The sequence below is a fragment of the Sesamum indicum genome, linkage group LG6 (genome assembly GCF_000512975.1).
Source record: "Sesamum indicum cultivar Zhongzhi No. 13 linkage group LG6, S_indicum_v1.0, whole genome shotgun sequence".
NCBI lineage: Eukaryota > Viridiplantae > Streptophyta > Magnoliopsida > Lamiales > Pedaliaceae > Sesamum > Sesamum indicum.
Window position 1 is genome coordinate 21,150,580 of NC_026150.1, and position 19,162 is coordinate 21,169,741.

Here is a 19,162-nt window from a genome sequence, read left to right on the forward strand (position 1 = left end):
TTTCCGACCAGTCTAGACCTACGTACACAACCCTAAAATTCATCTAAGTTTCAAGTCTCCAGAAAAGAAATCGAGTTCAAAATACATTAACTAATAAGTATCAATTGCCATCTATAACCCGAAAACCAAAAAGAAACTCATCATATATTAAAATTTCTCCAATCCTTATTTGAAGTTGATCTGCATATCCCCAAATTACAGGCATAAATGAGTAAAGCGGGTTGATCAGGAAGTACCTCCTTGAGTCCCCTTCCACTTGCGATCCAGGAGCGACCAAAATGCATTAATAGCATAAGAATACTGTATTACCGGGCGATCTCAATTAGAAGACACTCGAAGAATCAATGCTCGTCATTAGACCTATGTCTTTGCCTCCAAGAAAGTGTTATGTATGTTGTAGTCTTGGCAATCTGGGTTTGACTGGCAGCATGCATTTGATCCAAAGTATTCTTGCAATGATCAGGAGTTCTTTGCCTGCAAGTAGGATGGAGTCATCAGGGTAATAGAACGGCAAAACCAAGAACGCTTCCCAAAAAAATGCACTTGTCTGATCAATTTGACTAGACCCGACTTCAAAATCAATTTGAAAATTCATCCAAAGAGTATTGTATGGTAGCAGTAAAATGGAAGGGAAAAAATGTTAAGACTGTCAATCATTCGATCAACCAGCTTATAGAAAAATCAGTGGCGGCAATCTATCTTGCATTCACCAAGGACAGAGAGACAAGAGGGGGAGAGAGAGAAGATATTCCTTCTCCAGTCCTCCATCAGATGAAAGTGGAGCAGAAAGCTTTCAGGTGTAGAGAACATGACAGTACTCAGACCAACAAGATCACCTGTATATTATGTATTTTGCTGAATTTGCCGGTGTAGTTGCAAAATCCAGTCAGCATAGCTATTGGCTCCACCATTCTGGTCGTCCACTAGATTTCCAAGTAGGAAGAAGCCTTCTCTTGGTTGGTCAGCTTGCCTCACAAGATGACAGAGTTGATAATATGACGGGTCACTCTCCCTAAACTTATCAAGTATCTTCATTAGTTTTCTTGACATTTCATTGTCTCGCGGAGAAAGACTAACCTGGATTCAGCAAGGGCAGATAAATCAATTACAGAACATGCCAAAGAAAGAACGGTTGCAGCAGATAGTAGATACCTCAAGGAATAAATATATATATATATATATATATACATATATATGGAATTATGGATACATAGATGGAAACCAGTTCATGGATTAAAATTTGCCATAAAAACCATGCAGCTGATGAATGTTTAACATGTTTCCTGATTAGATTTGAGAGCACCATCACATGTTCTACCATGAAAGATAATCAAAGGAACCAAGCCCTTGATTCAAGTTCAGGATCATAATGTGAATTCAATTCCAGATAACATGTTCTGTTAAATTTTCATTTGCAATAGGTTTATAAGCATTTGTGCTTCTTCTACCTCAACACAAAACCTGGTTTATCCATAAATTTCAGCAAGGCCAAAAACTGAAACCAAAGATCACGACCAGCAAGTCTCTATAAAAAAGCTTGGTTTATATTTAGATGGGCTCTTGTGTAAACCAAAACTACAGAGAGTATACTGCTCTCCCAGAATTGAGAAAAAATCACAATGCTTCCAGTATTCCATTCAACGCATGCTGAAAATAACATACAGATTTGAACGAAATGATTTGTGCCACACCAAGTATAATATTAGAACAAGTTCCCAGGGAAATTTTGCGTCTTCCAAATGTATGCATGTTTATACACCTACATTGAACACTTTGAGCCATTTAGACGACACTATTAATTAACAGATAACAGAGTTGCAATCAGACTGAAAGGTAAATGCAAGAGAAATATAAAAATGGTAAGTGAAAGAAGCCCACCTTTGAGTAGTCTCCAGTAAAATCTTCGCCTACCAAATTTCTAACTACATCAGGTGAAATGGATCTGCCAAACCATATAATAAACCGGAAACCATCATCAAAGATATAAAGACCTCTGGTATCTAAGCAATCTGCAGTAAGTGGTAGCCTCTTTCTGATGATGTTAGATTCATCGGTTTGAGGAGATAGCTGCGAATTGACAACAAATTTGCTTCAGAACCAAATCACAAGCATCATCAAAGAAGAAATGTGAAGTTGCAAGACACTTACGTTTACAACAGAGTAATCCACGCGAACCAGGTTAGGATAGAGAAGTTTCAGCAGCTTTTTGACAGGTAAAGCCATCATGGTATAGCCAGCCGCACAGCGTTCATCAATCTGGGCATCAGCATATCCACCACGGAGGGGTAGTGATTTACATAGTGCCAATCCATACAAGGGTAAGAATTTCAGTGATTCAGGGTAAATCATCTTTCCGCTCAAGCGATGCTGAACAGCATAAAGATTTCTGTATTCTCTGAGGGTTTTGACAATCCTAAGTTGAACAGCATTTCGAGTATCTTCCAACTTGTGGGACAAAGATTTTTCAATTGCTGCAGATCAATTGGGTTCAAATTATATCCACATTAGTCTACTGAAAAATCAGTAAAATACCCAGAACTGCTATCTTCCAATTCTTTTTTTGCCCAAGTGAGAGAGGAGTGGTTACTGACAGGGAGAGAGAGAGTGCAACTTCTTTACCTAGCCTGGAAAGCAAAGAGATAATTGCCCCAGTGTCTGCCAGGCGATACATTTCTCCTAGATCTGCAACAACCGGAGCCGCTGCAGTGTGCACCCTGATTCGTCTTTCTCCAGAAGATGATGTATATCTTAAGAATGGTTAAGGGACTTCTTTTTCCTATCCTCTTCAATTTTAAGTTCATTAGGGCTCAAAAGTGAGTAAAAGGTATAACACAGCAGTAGAACGACCGGCCAAATTTTCCAGATGACCTAAAGGGTATAAAAGCTGGGGTGGAACCTTAACAAATTACAAGAAACCCTCAACTAGATAAAGGGTGAAACCCCCCCACCCCCCCCCCCAAAAGAAAAGAGAAGATGCGCTGATGCCATCACCATGAATCAACAGTGCTTCCAAAAGACTCACATTGGTTTACATGCATAAATACACAAGATCAAGTCTAACTAAAAAAGACAAGGATACAACAAGGCAACTTGGAAATACACCGTCTGCATAGTTAACAGCGTCTCTTCAAGAGACAACTGTGCTGCATAAGCTTTATCACAGTCAACAGCAGGAAGTGCTAGTAGGTCCGTGGATCTTAGCATAAAGTTACCATGATAATTTGTGAACCGCACTCCTACAGGCCAAAAAAACAGATAAGGTTTCATTATCGTAGATTTATCCAGAGATATTTGTCCACAGAGAATTAACAAATATCTTACTATCATGTGCTTTTGTGTTAAAATGAAATAGCATCTTCTACATAAATCATGAATTCTCATCCTTCACAACCTGCAGTCTAAGAACTTACCTTTGGAACATCGTATTCGCATGACTGCTTCCCAAGCAGTCTCTCTAGTAAGATCTCTGGTTAACTCATGTCTCAACTTATCTTTATGAATACTTGCCTGAAAACTTGGATAATAATATACTTGACCACCAGTATATTTTGCAAGTGTTCCTACAAAGATTTACAAGTATCATAATCATCGCATAGCAAGTGAAGACCACGCCCAGTCATGTATAATATTGTGTTTCACCAACTCAAAAATATGGAGACCTTCACCACAAGAGTCAAAACTGCATACATGTCAACCAATCTGTTATCGTTTCGAAGCTCCTTTCCTATTTATCTTAGGATAAACAATAAGTCAGGAGACCTGTATTAAAGAAATCCACGTAAGACAACTTTCACTGTTTTCACAGCAACCTTTTCTGCGTTAGTGGCAAATCAAGAGAAAGATAAATATTCACATTTTATGAATAGCAATTTGACTTTGGGCTTTACTATGTTTTTGTTCAATCCTCATTGCCTTAGGGGCATCAAGACTCACGAGAACAAAAAGTTTGCTTTTTAAGGCATCAATGCTGCTATTGCGTGTGGTTTCAGTTTCTGCTCTACACTTATTTTCTTGAATTCCATAGAAATTTTCTTATGCCCACTTCCACATCATATCCTTTCACACAATCCATTTTACATTACAATTTAAATAATTTGCATTTGTAGTTTTCCTTTTGCCTCTAGTTCCTTTTCCCTCTAGAATCTGTAGGTCTTAACGTGCTTAGTGACTCGTCCATTGAACAGAAAAAAAGATAGAAAGACATCTTAAGGACTACAAATTGTATCAGATTACAACCCCAGAAATGGAATAGTTAATCAACTATTTTCCACAACAGACAAGTATATATAGAGATCTAAATATTATGGGAGACTGTGATTATCAAATCAATTAACCAAGAAATAGTTCATATTGTTCACACTTTCAGTTCTGATTGCTCCCTAATCAAACAAAAATCCGAAGAAACTAGAATATTACCTAAGGATGCTATATCTGTGTACTTGTCACTGAAAGCATATATATTCACAGCTATCTGATACTTGGTTAAGTCAGCAGCCATCTGTTTATAGAATGGATCTTCTGGTGCTCGTGATGCAGGTTCCTTATCAGTCCCATAAACTCGAATATCATCTCCACGCAGCCTCAAGCGGCCAACACCAAGCGATGGCAGGGTATTCTGGAATATCAACAGTTTCCCGCCAAGTTGCCTCTGAAATTATAGAAACAAAAGCAAATAAGTGACAAGCTAAATGAAAAACAGCTTTGCTGTGGTACAAGCAACCAACTGGAGCCGAAAGGTATCTGGACATCATAGCCATGTAGGACCAAGATAATAAAGAAAAAATCATAACAAGAAAGTGAAAGAGTTTTTAATCACACTAGTGCAAATCGATGAACCAAACACACCATGACCGTAAATGCAGCTTTAAGAGCTGAGCCAAGTGCCGATTCCACATTCGTGTTGTCTTGAAACATTGAGGGCAAACTATCAAGGAATGCATCCACCACATTTCTAGATTCTGACAGGTTGACCAAAAGATCATCTGGCAATGGAATGAATACATCATCCAAATCTGACACGACCATCATCTGAGGCTGCATCAGAGATGACTGAGGCAATAGAAAGAAATCTATTTATGAACTTGAAGTTAAGCAGATTATAAATACTTAAAATAATGCCTCCATCTCGTACTTGCCTTCATATTATAGAAATGTATTGTGCTATCATACGTTATGAAACCAATCTGTGTCCGAGGATAACCAGGCAAGCTGTCCAAACAAGACTTGATAGTTTGTGCCATAACCTGAAAAATATCATGTGGTTTAGCATTTGGACAGGAAATAAAAAAAGATAGAAGCTGATAAGTAACTTGGCGATAGTTTCTAGAATTCCCATCTAGTTTTTGGAGAGAAATGGGAACTGGAAACACAGATTTGATATTTTCCTGCAGTACCATACTAGGAATAAAGATGAAATATAAACTCCACAAGTGTGTATGTACATATTTTCTCAAGTACCTTCCCACCAAGCTATTTTAGAAGGAATTCAATAACTTAATAAAAGTCCTCCGATTGTTGTAAACACAAAAAGTAGGATTTACAAATAAACAGACCTTAATATTTAAAAACAAACTCTCATCATAAACAATAAATAACTGCTTCTGGTTACTAACATATTACCATGTCATTAAATATTAGATATTTTAAGAAAATCAAAATAGAAGTACTTTTTTACACTCGCTATATGATGGCCATATGATTATGCTTACTTAAGAGTAACAAACCCTATAATACATAACATGTTATGCATATTAACAGGTAACTTTTGTAACAGTCAAAGTACTATTGTCTGCTACAAACAGTGAGTTTTGAGTGAACAGTGTTTTAGTCCATGCATCAGAACAATAAACACTTTAATCACCTTGCCAAATGCATAGTTACTTATGAAAATATATATTACCTCAATCATGCCGCTTTTAACAGCAGATATTGATACGTCGATGAGAAAAAAGTATAGTGGTGGCATTGGAGGGCGGACCATGTATTCAGCTGGAGCAATGAATTCAATAGTACCTTGCGTGAGCTCAGGACGTTGATCCAAATCAACTCTTCTTCCACTGGCATCCACATGTGCAAAATAGTCACCCGGCACTGGACATGAGAAGTTTAAGATATAAATTAGCCCATGAATCTTTGCAGAAACCCGAACAAATTGGTCTAAGGATTTTGTCTATCGGCGAAAAGAAATTACCATCATTGAGTATTGAACATATATTGCATTTCCACTTTCTTCCATTGTCTGTAAAGGAGACAAATGGATTCACATAAGTGCGACACCTTTTACAACGAATGATGCCTGTGGTGACAAAATTAACTATCGGAACTTCCTCCTGAACGAAAAAGAAGTGCCATTTAGGGGTGACTTGAGTTGCAGTCTTACTGAAAAATCTACATAGCTAGTAAACATAGCATTTAAATGCAATGGAGACTAACCCCAGCCGGAGGTTCTGCCAGAGGACAAACAATAGCCCCAAGAGGCAAATGCCACCTCGATGCCAAGGACATAGAACTTGGTATCCCACTCGTTGTCAGTCTTAAAGATCTAGAACTACAGTTCATAGGGTACATCTCTGCCAAAGACTTTGGTTCCACATCACCATCCAACGGCCTTGGTAAGGCTGCATTATCAATACCTGCATTAAATGATCCTGGTACAGATCCAAGAGACAGTGAACTAAAATCTTCTGCCAAGCCTGGTGAAGTTGCAGTAGGTGGCGCAACGACATGATGCTGCATTTGGTTTCCTGAATAGAGGCTTGGTGGATTCACACTTCTTTGTTGAGCAAGAAAAGGAGTTGGAGGTGCCCCTGGAGCGTAGCCTCGTTGTTGCAAGGTAAAGGAGGCAGGCTGCATCGGTTGAGCTTGAGCCACAGTGTTCGGTTGTGCATTAACATACCCTGGAATGGTTGCCTGAGAAATACCCGGGGTAGTGACATAAGATGGCCTGACTGGCGGCGAAGAAGGTTGGACATTTGGCCTGGAGGATGAGAGCAGTTGATGAGCAGGTGGAGGAATATTTCCATTGACTTGTCCAGTTTTCATGCTTGGAGGAGGAGATCCCATGGGTATTGAAGGTGGTTGCGGCTGTGAAAGAAGAGAGATGGGAGGAGATGCGACAGTGCCTGCAGCAGGTCTGGTTGTCGGAGATAACACCGGCTGACCTGTGCGCTGGGGCACTGCATGGCCTACTGAGGGCAATGATGGGGTTGGGAATCGCTGGAACCCTGCAGCTGGTGGGCCATGTGATGATGATGATGATGATGATGGAGGTGGCCCAACCAGTTCATTAGACCTACCTGATGGGGGAGGTCTGAAGGCAGGTACCTCTGAGCCAACCACAGGCCCAGAAGAAAAGGGAGGTGCTCGAAACTGAGAGGAAGCAGGAGGTACAGGACGAAAGGACGATGACTCTGATCCAGCCACAGGACCAGATGATAAAAAAGGAGGTGTACTTTGCATAGCAGCAAAGGGTGTAGCAGCTGGTCTTACCGGATAACTTGGAGGATTTGGATTTTCAGTCCCCATGAAGAATTTCACTTGCGATTTGTGCTTGATCTCCTAGCAAAGTTTAAGCTTCTGTAAGCCAACAAACACATTCACAAAACAGCAGACAGAAAGCATGACACAAATCCCAATATCTTGCTCAAAGTATGAAGAAATAAGCTCAACGTGCCAAGAAAAGTTTGAATGACCATACAACTCAAGTGTAAAAAAAAATTGAACACAATATATACAGGATGAACATAGATGCCTTGATATTCTCATTTTTCTGGTTTACAACTGCAATCAGAAAACAGAGTGAAACCACTTATTTTATGTATCAGCCTGCAGAATATCACTTTCACACCAATGGTAATTACAATAGCTGTATCTTAGAAGGGGCAGAGCACCGTAAATTTGTCTGTTCCAAACACGAAGTACACAATGTACATTCCTGTTAAATGATTTCAATTAACATCTAAACAAACTATGTCCAGACAGTTCTATTAAAGCTCCACTTTTTTCTTCCCTCCATAAACCTATACTTCCCCAAGAAGCAACGTCATAAATCAAAATCAGTACACAGACAAAAAAGTGAACTTCCACGACTAGAATCCTGCAATAACAACATTTAAAAAAAAATCAAGAACTACTAAAATATAAAATTTTGATTTTGAGTGAACAAACTAACTCAAACACTAAAGTTGCGCCCAAAAGAAAAAAGAAGAAAGAAGAAAGAAAAGGGAAGTTAACAATCACAGAACATTGGATAGCACCAAATATACTCCTTATAAACAATCGAAATGGCATTGCCATCGTGAATTTGCATAGACCTAATCTCGACAAATTAACGAAAACCCGTAATTTTCCATCAAAAACAAGAATCAAGAATCTTGGAATCCACCAGCACATTCAATCACAAATCGAGAAAGTCCAAACTACCTGATCGGAGATCTCGCCGGACGGAGAACGGAATAGAAGAATCAAGAGCCGAAGATCGGCGGGGGATAGTGACGGAAACGAACGTTGAGCCGAATTACCTCTCCTCTCTAAATGACGGACAGTAAATAAATAAAACAACAGAAAGATCTTTGAAAAAAACAACAGACGTTGTCCGGTGTCCGGATCAAGAAGGATTCCATATTACCTTCTTCAACTGTGAATTGCGGCATAAATTTAAGAAGAGTAAATTAAGACAAACTTAGATATAATTACAAATATTATTTGTTAAAATTATTAATATTCCTAATCTTAACATACATTGAACAACCAGTTCATTTTGTTAGCAACGGTTAAGTTTTTATTTATTCTTTTTTTTTTAGAGATAATTACACTAATTTATTTTAAAATTTGGTATAATTTTACATAAATTTTAAATAAAATTACATAAATCCCCTTGTATTTTAAAAATTTCGCAACAAAATCCTTCTGATTTGAAAATAGACAAAACACTCCCCTTTATAAATTCAGCTCACTCTCCATTTTTTTTAACTGAGGTATAACGACATTAAATTTTTTCATCGTCTAACCGTTATACCCTTTCGTTGATTGGCTTATATTATATATAAATAATTCGAAATTATAAAAATAAATTATTATTAAATATATAATTTTTTGTTTAAAAAAAAAACCCTACTCCCACCCTCCACGCCATCCCCCGCCGCCTACCCCATGCTGCCATCCCGCTACTGCCGTCCCAACAAAAAGAAAGAGGGTTGTCGCCCAAACACCGTCGCCCCAAATCTAATAATATAAGACAGAAGAAAGAGGGCGGCCGCTGCATTTCTTTTTTTTTCTTTTCTTAACTATATAATATGGCAATCGTCCCTAGAGAACCCCGTAATTTCAGTTGATCGGCCACCTCATTGGCACCATAAATAACAGTAATAGCAACAGTCTCATGAAGTGCTTTATTAGTAACACGGCAGTGTACAAATTGTGGACCCAACTCAATCACATCAACATCAATAAAATTATCATCCCATGTAATCCAAATACGATTACCAATCGGCACATGATCCACAAACCATTTTCATTGGGGCAATAAAAAGGACCGAATGCGAGAAATATCATTCATGCGAACACGTGTTTCAAGAAGACCAAGAAATTGTAATATGAACTCAACAACGAGATCTGTCACTGCTAGTTGATGGTCCCTCTTGTTCAGACCACGCACATTCTACACTGTTTCGTTCAACATGGATCATTGCTCATGGGGCTGCATGACGAGGAGAACCATTTGTATCATCAAGTAAGTGTAAGATATCAAACGTATTATTGATAACTAGTGCCCTTACCCCTATCGTCACAACTCGAACCCGCATGCTCAGTAGGAGACTCACGAACCACCGTTTGCTCTTCCACCACTTGATTTGGTGAGGGCCTATCCACCACTCGGTCAGTAAGTGGTGGTCGAGATGGACCCGTCTTAGGTACATAAACGGATACCGGTGGCTTGACAGGTTTGGTCAGTTTGCTCAATGCACAATCCTTGGTAGAGTGGCCTAAAGTCATACAACTGGTGCATTTGCGGGGGAGCCATTCATACTCCACATCAATCTTATAGGGCGATTCCCATTCTTCCTCATCAGGCGTCATAATGAGTATATGCTTTGACAATTTCAAACTAATGTCCAAATTATAATTATTATAATTGTTTAAGATTTATATTCATGTACATCTCTAAATTTAAAAAATAAAATTTAGTATATTATTTTTATAATGTAACTTTTTATTTTTTTGGTATTTTTATATTTGATATAAATACATTTTTAAAAATTTTGAAATAAAAAAATAATGTACATAAATATGGATAAAAGAATATATTTTTATTTTTTGATATTTTTAAAAAATTTAAAATAAAAAATAATAATGTATAATTTTCATAATGCAATAAATTTAAAAATAATTTATTTTATTATTTTTTAGTTATATAATATTTAAATTAGTTAATAATGTATAATTTTATAATTCATTAATATCCACATTTGTTACTATATTTAAATTTTGTATTTTGATTTTAATTTAATTTTTTAATTTAAATTATTAAATATTAAAAATTTTATATAATGTTTTCATATTTTTAAATAAACATAATTAAAAGAAATTTTTTTAAATTTTTTAGAGAGATGAAAATAAAAAAAATATTCAAAACAAGTTTAAAATGCCCAAAAATCATTATATAGTAAGAATAGGGGCATTTTAGTCATAATGGCAACAAAAAATCAAGTGAAGACGTCAAAACAGTCTTCAAATTGCACCACTCGAGCATGCAATGCAACCTCCGTCAATTCCTAATTGCGTAACTCTATTTTTATTTTTATTTTTTTTGCAGAGATTAACAAAATATGAGGAGGTCTTTTGCCTATTTTCAAATCAGAGGGGTAAAAAGGAATTTAGCCTAGATTCTATGTGATTTGAAAAATTATATCTAATACCCTTGAAATATGTTTTTATCTAATAAATAAGTCCATCCGTTAGTAAAAGATTCACTGAATTTGCTGATATTAACAAAAATAAATAAAAAAATAAAACTTGATGTTTACCATTAATTGACTTATTACTGATATATTCTATGTCAAATATTTTTTTTTTTACTAAACTATCATTATAACTGTGAAAATATACGTCCTTACATGCATTAATATCTGAAGATGTATGGAATAATTTGGTCATAAAAAAAATTATTTGACCTGTAAGTCAATCGAATGTAAATATAAAATTTTATCTTGTTGTTTTGTTATTATTAGCAAATTCACTGAATTTTTACTAACCAATGAACTTATTTGTATAGACAAAAGCAAACTTCATGGGTACTAAATGTAATTTTTCAAATCTTAGGGAGTCTATGAGTAATTATATCAAACTTCATGAAATGGGAGTGTAATTATTCTTTTTTTATGATGAATTAATTTAAATGTCTTTATGGACCATGAATTATTTAGGGTTAATTATACTTAAATCTCCAATAAAAATACGAAATTATACTTTATTTTCTAAAAAAAATCACAATTACGCTTACACTCCTTTTGAATTTACCATTTACAACTAACCCCTTCTATTAGGATATTGGAAGAAAAATATTAATATTAGTAATAAAATACATAAATTTGTAATTTTATCCCCCATCCAACATTTCGTTGTAATGTGTTTTATGTTTATAAGGGAGTAAATATAATTATATAGAAATTAAAAGAGTATAATTTTAAACATTACTTCCAAATAATAGTCATTTGATATAAATATTATAGGGAGAATATTAAATGAGGGATAAAAATAAAAATTATATATATATATTGTTGTTGGAGTCAATATTTTCTATCTAAATCCTAACGGAAGGCGATCAGGTATAAATGGAGAATTTTTAGAGGGGTGTAAGTGTAGTTTTAATTTTTTTTAAAAAAATAGTATAATTTTATATTTTTAGAAGGGGTCTAAGTATAATTAATCATCTTATTTTTATGAACTAGAAAGTCAAGAAAAAAAATTCACATAATCATTGTTTTTTTATAAATTTTCAATATTTTTTTAGAAAAGAAAATATTACAAGTGCAAATTGGACATTTTCAGGCTTCTATCCAAAAGTTATATAATTTTATGGCTAAATTGCATATTTCCCCCATATTTTCCAAAAATGGTTGAAAACCCATGTCTTTTTTTTTAAAAAAAAAAAGCAAAAAACCTCCCATGTTTTGTAAAATCTTGTGAGAAACCCCTCCTCCGTTAAAAAAACTAATGGAAGGTTTATACCACGTCCGGTGAGTGTAATTATCCTAAAAATCATGATAAATTAATACTATTAATCATGGTTAAATAAAATCAAAGCAAAATCTTAAATTTTTACTACGACTAATCAATATTCGCCATGATTTTTAGCCATAACCAAAACTTTTGCATGGTTTTTTACTATTGCTAATGTTTTGGCTACACTTGCAAAAACAAAGGCCAAGGGCAGTCGCGAAGCCGTGGTTGATTTGTATTTTTCATTATTTTCTTCTTTTTGACTATAATAACTAATCGTAGCGGAAAATTATACTTTTTGTGGTGGATGTAAATTCTTAATCATTTTCAATGTAATAATGTACAAATTTAAATTCATCCTTCCTTAAATATTTGATAAACATCTATCATTAAAGAATAAATTTCGGAGACGAACTATATTCTAAATAGATCAAATCTAATGTGTATTTTTTGTATCCTATTATTGTTCAATTTACTCTACTGAGTACATATATTACATAGTTTTTGTCAATCCTCATTTCAAGTTTTTTCCTAAGGTTATTTTGACTAGCAACCCATCTAAATTTCTACAAGTCCTTGTAATAACAAACTCGTAATACATCGAGGAAAAAACAGCCGACAATATTAACAGGACGAAGCCATCATCATCCTCACGAATTCCTCGTAGCTCACTACCCCATCTCCATCTAAATCAGCTTCTCTGATCATTTGTTCAGCTTCTTCGTCACTCAATCTTTCTCCCAGATTCATCATCACATTTCTCAACTGCACGTTCATCCCAAAAAATTAAAACCAAGAAAGAAAACGGATTAAATACAATTTCCCGCCTGTATTAATAAAAAAGTAAAGGAAAAAAAGTGCTCGAAAAGAGATAAACTGTATTATTTTTAGTATCACAGAGAATAAATTGTACTTTATTTGTACTTTTTTTTTTAATTAACATAGGGGTTAAAATTGTTGCTAACCCGAAAAACAATACTTTAAATAAACTTGATTTGAAGAAGAAACACACACTATATTGATTAAGACAACATGTTTATGACATCTCGATATTATTAAATAAAAAACATTAATAATAGGAATAGTATTTTCCACCCGGCCCCTTTTTTCTATTTATACAAAGTATTCTTATCTTTTGCGTGATTACAAAAATATTCCTTGTAGCTAAAAAACAGGGATAGTTTATGTAATAATGTTGACATTTTTGGGATTGATGTGTAATTATTTAAAAAATAGAGATAACTTATGTAAATAATATCGACGTCTCTATTAAAGTATAAAAAAAATAAAAAAATATTTGTACAAATATATCATAAGTCAAAGGATGAAAACATAATTATCCTTAAATAATGTTGTAATAAAAAGTCAAAAAAGAGGTACATGTTGAGATAGGTTGTTCACCTCAATGGCCGATATGAACCCGTCTTGGTCCCGATCGAATACTTTGAAAGCTTCTTTCAGCTCCTCCGCCACATTTTCCTACACATCAAATCAATCCATTTAAACATGAAAATTCGAAAAATTTGAATGAAAAAATATTCATTCATTCATTTATTTATTACCTTCATCTTTCTTGCCATAATACTTAAAAACTCTTCAAAATCCACAGTACCATCTCCATCAGCATCAACCTCGTGCATCATTTCTCGAATTTCTTCCTTGGTCGGATGTTCGTTCAAAGACTGAATCACCGACGCCAATTCCTCCACCGTAATCACACCTTCATAAAATATATACAGAAACGGGCTGACTGACAAGACACATACTGAACTCTGTGTTTTATGAAAACGTAAAACGAAAATTTGGACAGCCCAGAAATGAAACCAAACAGTAGAGTCCTTACCGTCGGAGTCTTTATCAATGACGCAAAAGGCCTCCCGGAACTCAGCAATCTGCTCTTGTGTCAAAGCATCAGCCATTTGTTTTGGAGGTAGTAATGTTGTCAGTTTGTCCGAGTAAAGGGAGAGAGAAGTGTGTGGAATTTTAATGATGAAGTGTTTGGTTTGGGGGTTAAGACAAAGAATTATAAAAGGGGGAGTGGAAAGTCAAATGGGCCGAGGGAAGAAGAATATGTTCAACAGTCAAGACTGAAGCTTCTCAGGAATATTGGGTCCAAAATCAACGTTTGAATTGAATGGGAAATGACATTATTTTTATTATCTTTTTTCTTTTTTGCCCCTTTTTGTTAGATAAATGGTAAAATAGAGTGACCACATAGAAACTCGTGGCCACAAATTGTGTATGTTCTATGTGTGTCTATCAGAGTTTTTATAGCTGACTTAATGTCGTCAAAAATCAAAATCCAAACACGTGAAATCAATTCGCATGAACGTGTCGGGATGAAAAATGAATCAAATTATTAAAATCGATCGATAAGACTCGTTTAAACTCGATTTGTTTAACAAATCAAATATGAACAAAGTTTCTGTTCGATAAATTTTCGAATTCGATTCAATTAGTGCCAAAATAATAAAATAGAGTTAAAAATATCAAATTATTCGAGCTCGACTCTTATCTTATTCAATTAAAACTCATCAAGATGGATTGAATTAATAATAAAATGCAATTCAAATACAATTTTTAAAGTTGGATAATGATTCAAACCAGTAATAAGGTGATAGTCTCTATTCAAATTATTTACAATCTCAAGTAATTATATTTAACTCCACCAAATAATTAATAATGATTGAGATGACATTATCAAAATATAATTGGTATAAGGGGCGGGGGATATATCCTTTTCGAAAAGTCATATTGACAATGACTTGTGTAGTTGCGTTCCCAATAAAGTATTTAAGTATGATATGAATTATAGTGTTTTTCTGGGTCTTGCAATTAAGGGAAGTTGGAAAATGTTGAGTTGGTCAAAGTTAAGCATATATTTAATAAATTATAAAATAGTGATTAATTTAGAAAAAAAAATACTATAGGGATGTTCGAAATAATTATTTATTTTTATTATAAGAATAATTTGTGAAGAAAATATTGTAAGTTGAGTAGTAGTAGAAATGTAGAGTTTGTTTAAAAAAAGTTAAAGAATTAAAGAAAAAAGTTAAAGTTGAAATGTGTGAAAAAATAATATAATATATATAGTTTTGCCAATACGCAGCAGAAATTATGAAGAGTTATTTATAATTTTTTACTTAAATTAATTTAATTTAAACAGTTTTAAAGCATGCGTTGAAAAATAACAACACTTTTTTCCACTTATTTTATAGGGTTAATTACACTCAAACATTTTATTTTACACTCATACATTTTCTAAAAATGCTAAATTACACTTTTTTTTCTAAAAAGTTTTGAAATTACACAAACACCCGTTTCGAAAATTTTCGATTTACACCTGACTCATTCTCGTTAAGGTTTGGATAAAAAGGCTGAAATAAACAAAAAAAAAATACATAATTTTTTTATTTTGCATTTCATTTAACATTCTCATGTATATTTTAGTACTTATAAAGGGATAAATGTAATATATATATATATATATATAGTATGGTTAACATATTACAGTTTTTTATTTCATAACTACAAACATAAAAATATTAAATGAGGGGTAAAATTAAAAATTTATGCAATTTTTAGGAATAATTACACTCTCCACCCCTGAATTTGGTGCATTACACGTAGGTCCTGAGGTTTGAGAAATTACATTTAGCACCCATGAAGTTTGTTTCGACTAGGAGTGGCAAATTAGTCGAGCCGAATCGCGAAGCTCGGTGTTCAGCTATACTCGAGCTCAATGTCTTTTGTTCATACTTTTTCTATTTATTTAATTTTTTATTCTATATTTTTATTTTTAAAATTTTTATATGTTTAATTGCATATTCAATACTTTATCAATTTTATGCTCAAAATTAATCATATATTATAATTATTAATAAATTCATACATTTTATTTTAGATAATAATATGGTACTTTTATTTATACATTTGATCTTTATACAAAAACATGCTTAATCAACAATTTAATAAATTCTAATATTTTTTAAAAATAATTATTTAATATGACACATATAAATTTTATGTTATATTTTAATATCTATCTGTAATCTCTTATGTTTTTTTAAATTGACAAGTCCTAACAATTAACTTCTGGATTTTTATATCTATGTATGAATTTTATATTTATATCAAGATACATAGTATGCATTACGCAATATATTTTATTACTTATAAATTTGTGTCAAAGTTTGGTGATTCTTATTATTATTGTTATTGTTGGTGTTGAACAATTTTAATTATTTTTATTGTTATTTTACTTTATATATAATGACATCAATCACTATTTTGTACTTTGGTTTAATAAATTTGTCTCTTAATTTTTTTTTTTTTGTAAATAATAAGATCAACAACTTTTAAAAAATAACTTATGTTTATTTTTTTTAATATTAATAACTATTCAAAATTATGTGCAAGTATTTCAATAATTTGATGTATATATATTTTCTATACTTTTATGTTTTCGTGATTTTATAAATTTGGTAAGACTTGTTTGTTTTTGTAAATGGTAGTTGATTACCAATAAATTAACTTAAATTGTTAAATAGATGTGTTTTTTAAATTTACGATAATTAAAGCAGTGTGCGCTCGAACTCGAGTTCAACCAGTTGAACAGAAGGCTTCCTGAGCTCGTGAGGTCAAGCTCGACTCATTTACATCTCTATTTTTGTCTAATAAATAAATTTTCATGTTGGTTAAAATTCACTGAATTCGCTGATATTTATAAAAAATATTGAATCTTTTTATACATGTAAGGAGATATATTTTCATCGTTACAAGGGTAGTTTAGTCTGAAAAATATTGTTTGACCTGTAATAAGTCAGTAATAAGTCAATCGTGGGTAAATATAAATTTTTTTTAGGTTTTTTCTATTAATATCAGTAAATTCGGTAAATTTTGACTAGTATGGATACTTATTGTTAGTTGGAAGCAAATTTTAAGGGTACTAAATGTAATTTTTAGACCATAAGGGATCTATGTGTAAATATACCAAACCTCAAGGGAGGGGATTATAATTATCCCCCTTTGTTTTTTACTAACATTAGCATTTTTCATTCGAATCCTAACAAAAAATAATCACGTGTAAACAGTGAATTTCGGAGGGATTGTAAGTGTAATTTCAAAGTTTCATTGAAAAGAAAAGTGTAATTTTATATTTTAGAAAGAGATAGTCATATTTTTAATAATAAATTAATAAAAACTTATTTTAATCGAGATAGCGATTTGATTATATAAGTAGGGTCAATAGTATTAGATCTACATTTTTGGAAAATTGTAGAGGATGCGGAGTATATATATATTAATGAGCACGCGTTCTGGAGAAATCAAATAAGGAATCAGAATTATTCCCCACCAATACAACCTTTTAATATCAAACCAAACAAGATTTGACTGTCTTTTTTTCTTTTCTCTCTCGAGCTTTTGTTTTCAAGGATTTTTTGTGTATGGTGCTTCTTTCCGTAACATGTTCCATATGCGATTAATACTTAATAGAGTAGTGGGACTTATATTTTACTCATGTATAGTAATTTTTTAGATTAGATTTTCTATTGTAATTTTTGTTGTATCATCTATTTTATTTTATGTATATATATAAGTTACTTATATAAAATTTTCTCTTAAATAAAATTGAAGACATAATTTTTATACACATAGTATTATATATATACAGAATAAAAGATGCCATTGGAGTTACAATAGGAAATCCAATTGGATAGTTTTCGACGTCTCCGAACTTAATTTATAGGGTTAATTATATTTACATCCATTTTAAAAATATAAAATTACACTTATATCCTTTTGAAAATTCTCTGTTTACACCTAATCCCCTTTCATTAGGGTTTAGGTGAAAAATGCTGACTTCAACAAAAAAACAATTACATGAATTTTTAATTTTAGTCCCCATTTAATATTCCTTATGTAATAATTTGTATTTATAACGGAAAAAACATAATGAATGTTAACATCATTCCATATATATAGTACATTTATCTTCTTACAAGTACAAAAATACATATGGTAATGTTAAATAAGGAGCAAAATCGAAAATTTATATTGCAATCAGAGGCATACTTCCTGGCAAGAGTAAGGGCTCCGTTTCATTCCCGCTCGTATTAAAAAACAAACACAGAAGACTGTCCTTTTCGAGCCTGCCAAAACAGTGACTTAGCTGCAGAGTTGCCGCCTTCTCTGTATCCACATAGCTGGAAACAAATATTATTTTGTCAAATACCATTTCTCGGATACTATTCAACATATTTAACTATGTCATGAAGTGTTATATGGATGGAACCAAGAAACCCCAAGAAGAACATCGGTTTCTCATCCAAATACATGTTAGAGCAACATCGGTTTCTCTAAAAAATCGCACTATAAATTTAAATACTACCAAGAGTCTAGCATATTTAAATACTGCCACAAAGGAGAAAAATATATTTTCTTGTGCGTATGTGTTTGCTTGACAAAGATATCGATGATATGAAAAAAGGGTTGTCAAACTTCGTCAAAGCAGTATGAGAAAATGAATTCAAGTTGTGGGAATAACTTGTATTTCTTATCCAAGAATTCCTAGTGAATATATTCAAAGCATTGTGCAAGAAATGAGAGCGCAATGGCATTAAAGATGATCCAAGATAGTAACTTTGATTCATACTAGCATATGATTAACAGGCACAAGGAATACCTGCATAGACCTAGAGTATGATTCTTTGGCATTTGTGATCCATCCTCTACTGAGCTTTATCCTTGTTTTCCCGATGTGGAACAAGTGCACTGAATGTGACGAATAATTCCGTCCATTCATTTGAGAGATAACCTACATGTACCGTACAAATTACTAGCATCACAAAAATACTATTTTCAAGATGGATATCCATGCATTATAGCTATTTTTATTTTCATTTCCTGTTTAACTCTAATGACGGCAGAAAAACTACTGTGG

At 33.2% G+C, this 19,162-nt stretch overlaps 2 protein-coding genes across 3 annotated transcripts; both read right to left on the reverse strand.

Annotated features, from left to right (window-relative positions):
* LOC105165315 (protein transport protein Sec24-like At3g07100) lies at positions 1-8,689 on the reverse strand. The gene is made up of 14 exons (XM_011084286.2): positions 8,422-8,689; positions 6,433-7,557; positions 6,191-6,329; positions 5,900-6,090; positions 5,136-5,243; positions 4,846-5,049; positions 4,417-4,648; positions 3,411-3,560; positions 3,080-3,236; positions 2,620-2,747; positions 2,149-2,471; positions 1,879-2,067; positions 837-1,077; positions 1-474 (listed from the first exon to the last, which is right to left on the reverse strand). Exons 2-13 carry the CDS (start codon positions 7,522-7,524, stop codon positions 844-846), a joined length of 3,147 nt encoding a protein of 1,048 aa, XP_011082588.1. The 5' UTR covers positions 7,525-7,557; positions 8,422-8,689; the 3' UTR covers positions 1-474; positions 837-843.
* Positions 12,613-14,228, reverse strand: LOC105165316 (calmodulin). 2 transcript variants are annotated; one of them, XM_011084289.2, is made up of 4 exons: positions 14,063-14,223; positions 13,782-13,939; positions 13,621-13,698; positions 12,646-12,984 (listed from the first exon to the last, which is right to left on the reverse strand). In XM_011084289.2, exons 1-4 carry the CDS (start codon positions 14,136-14,138, stop codon positions 12,844-12,846), a joined length of 453 nt encoding a protein of 150 aa, XP_011082591.1. In that variant the 5' UTR covers positions 14,139-14,223; the 3' UTR covers positions 12,646-12,843. The 2 variants fall into 2 exon arrangements, with proteins under 2 accessions (XP_020550600.1, XP_011082591.1); XM_020694941.1 differs by having other exon boundaries at positions 12,613-12,984; positions 13,782-14,228.

Coding starts and splice junctions, on each gene's coding strand:
- LOC105165315 (XM_011084286.2), bottom strand. CDS start 7,524: ATGGGGACTGAAAATCCAAATCCTCCAAGTTATCCGGTAAGACCAGCT. Junction 6,330..6,432: donor TGGCAGAACCTCCGGCTGGG/GTTAGTCTCCAT, acceptor TTTTTCGTTCAG/GAGGAAGTTCCGATAGTTAA. Junction 3,561..4,416: donor CACAGATATAGCATCCTTAG/GTAATATTCTAG, acceptor AAATCTTTGTAG/GAACACTTGCAAAATATACT.
- LOC105165316 (XM_020694941.1), bottom strand. CDS start 14,138: ATGGCTGATGCTTTGACACAAGAGCAGATTGCTGAGTTCCGGGAGGCC. Junction 13,699..13,781: donor TTATGGCAAGAAAGATGAAG/GTAATAAATAAA, acceptor TTTGATGTGTAG/GAAAATGTGGCGGAGGAGCT. Junction 12,985..13,620: donor GGTTCATATCGGCCATTGAG/GTGAACAACCTA, acceptor ATGAACGTGCAG/TTGAGAAATGTGATGATGAA.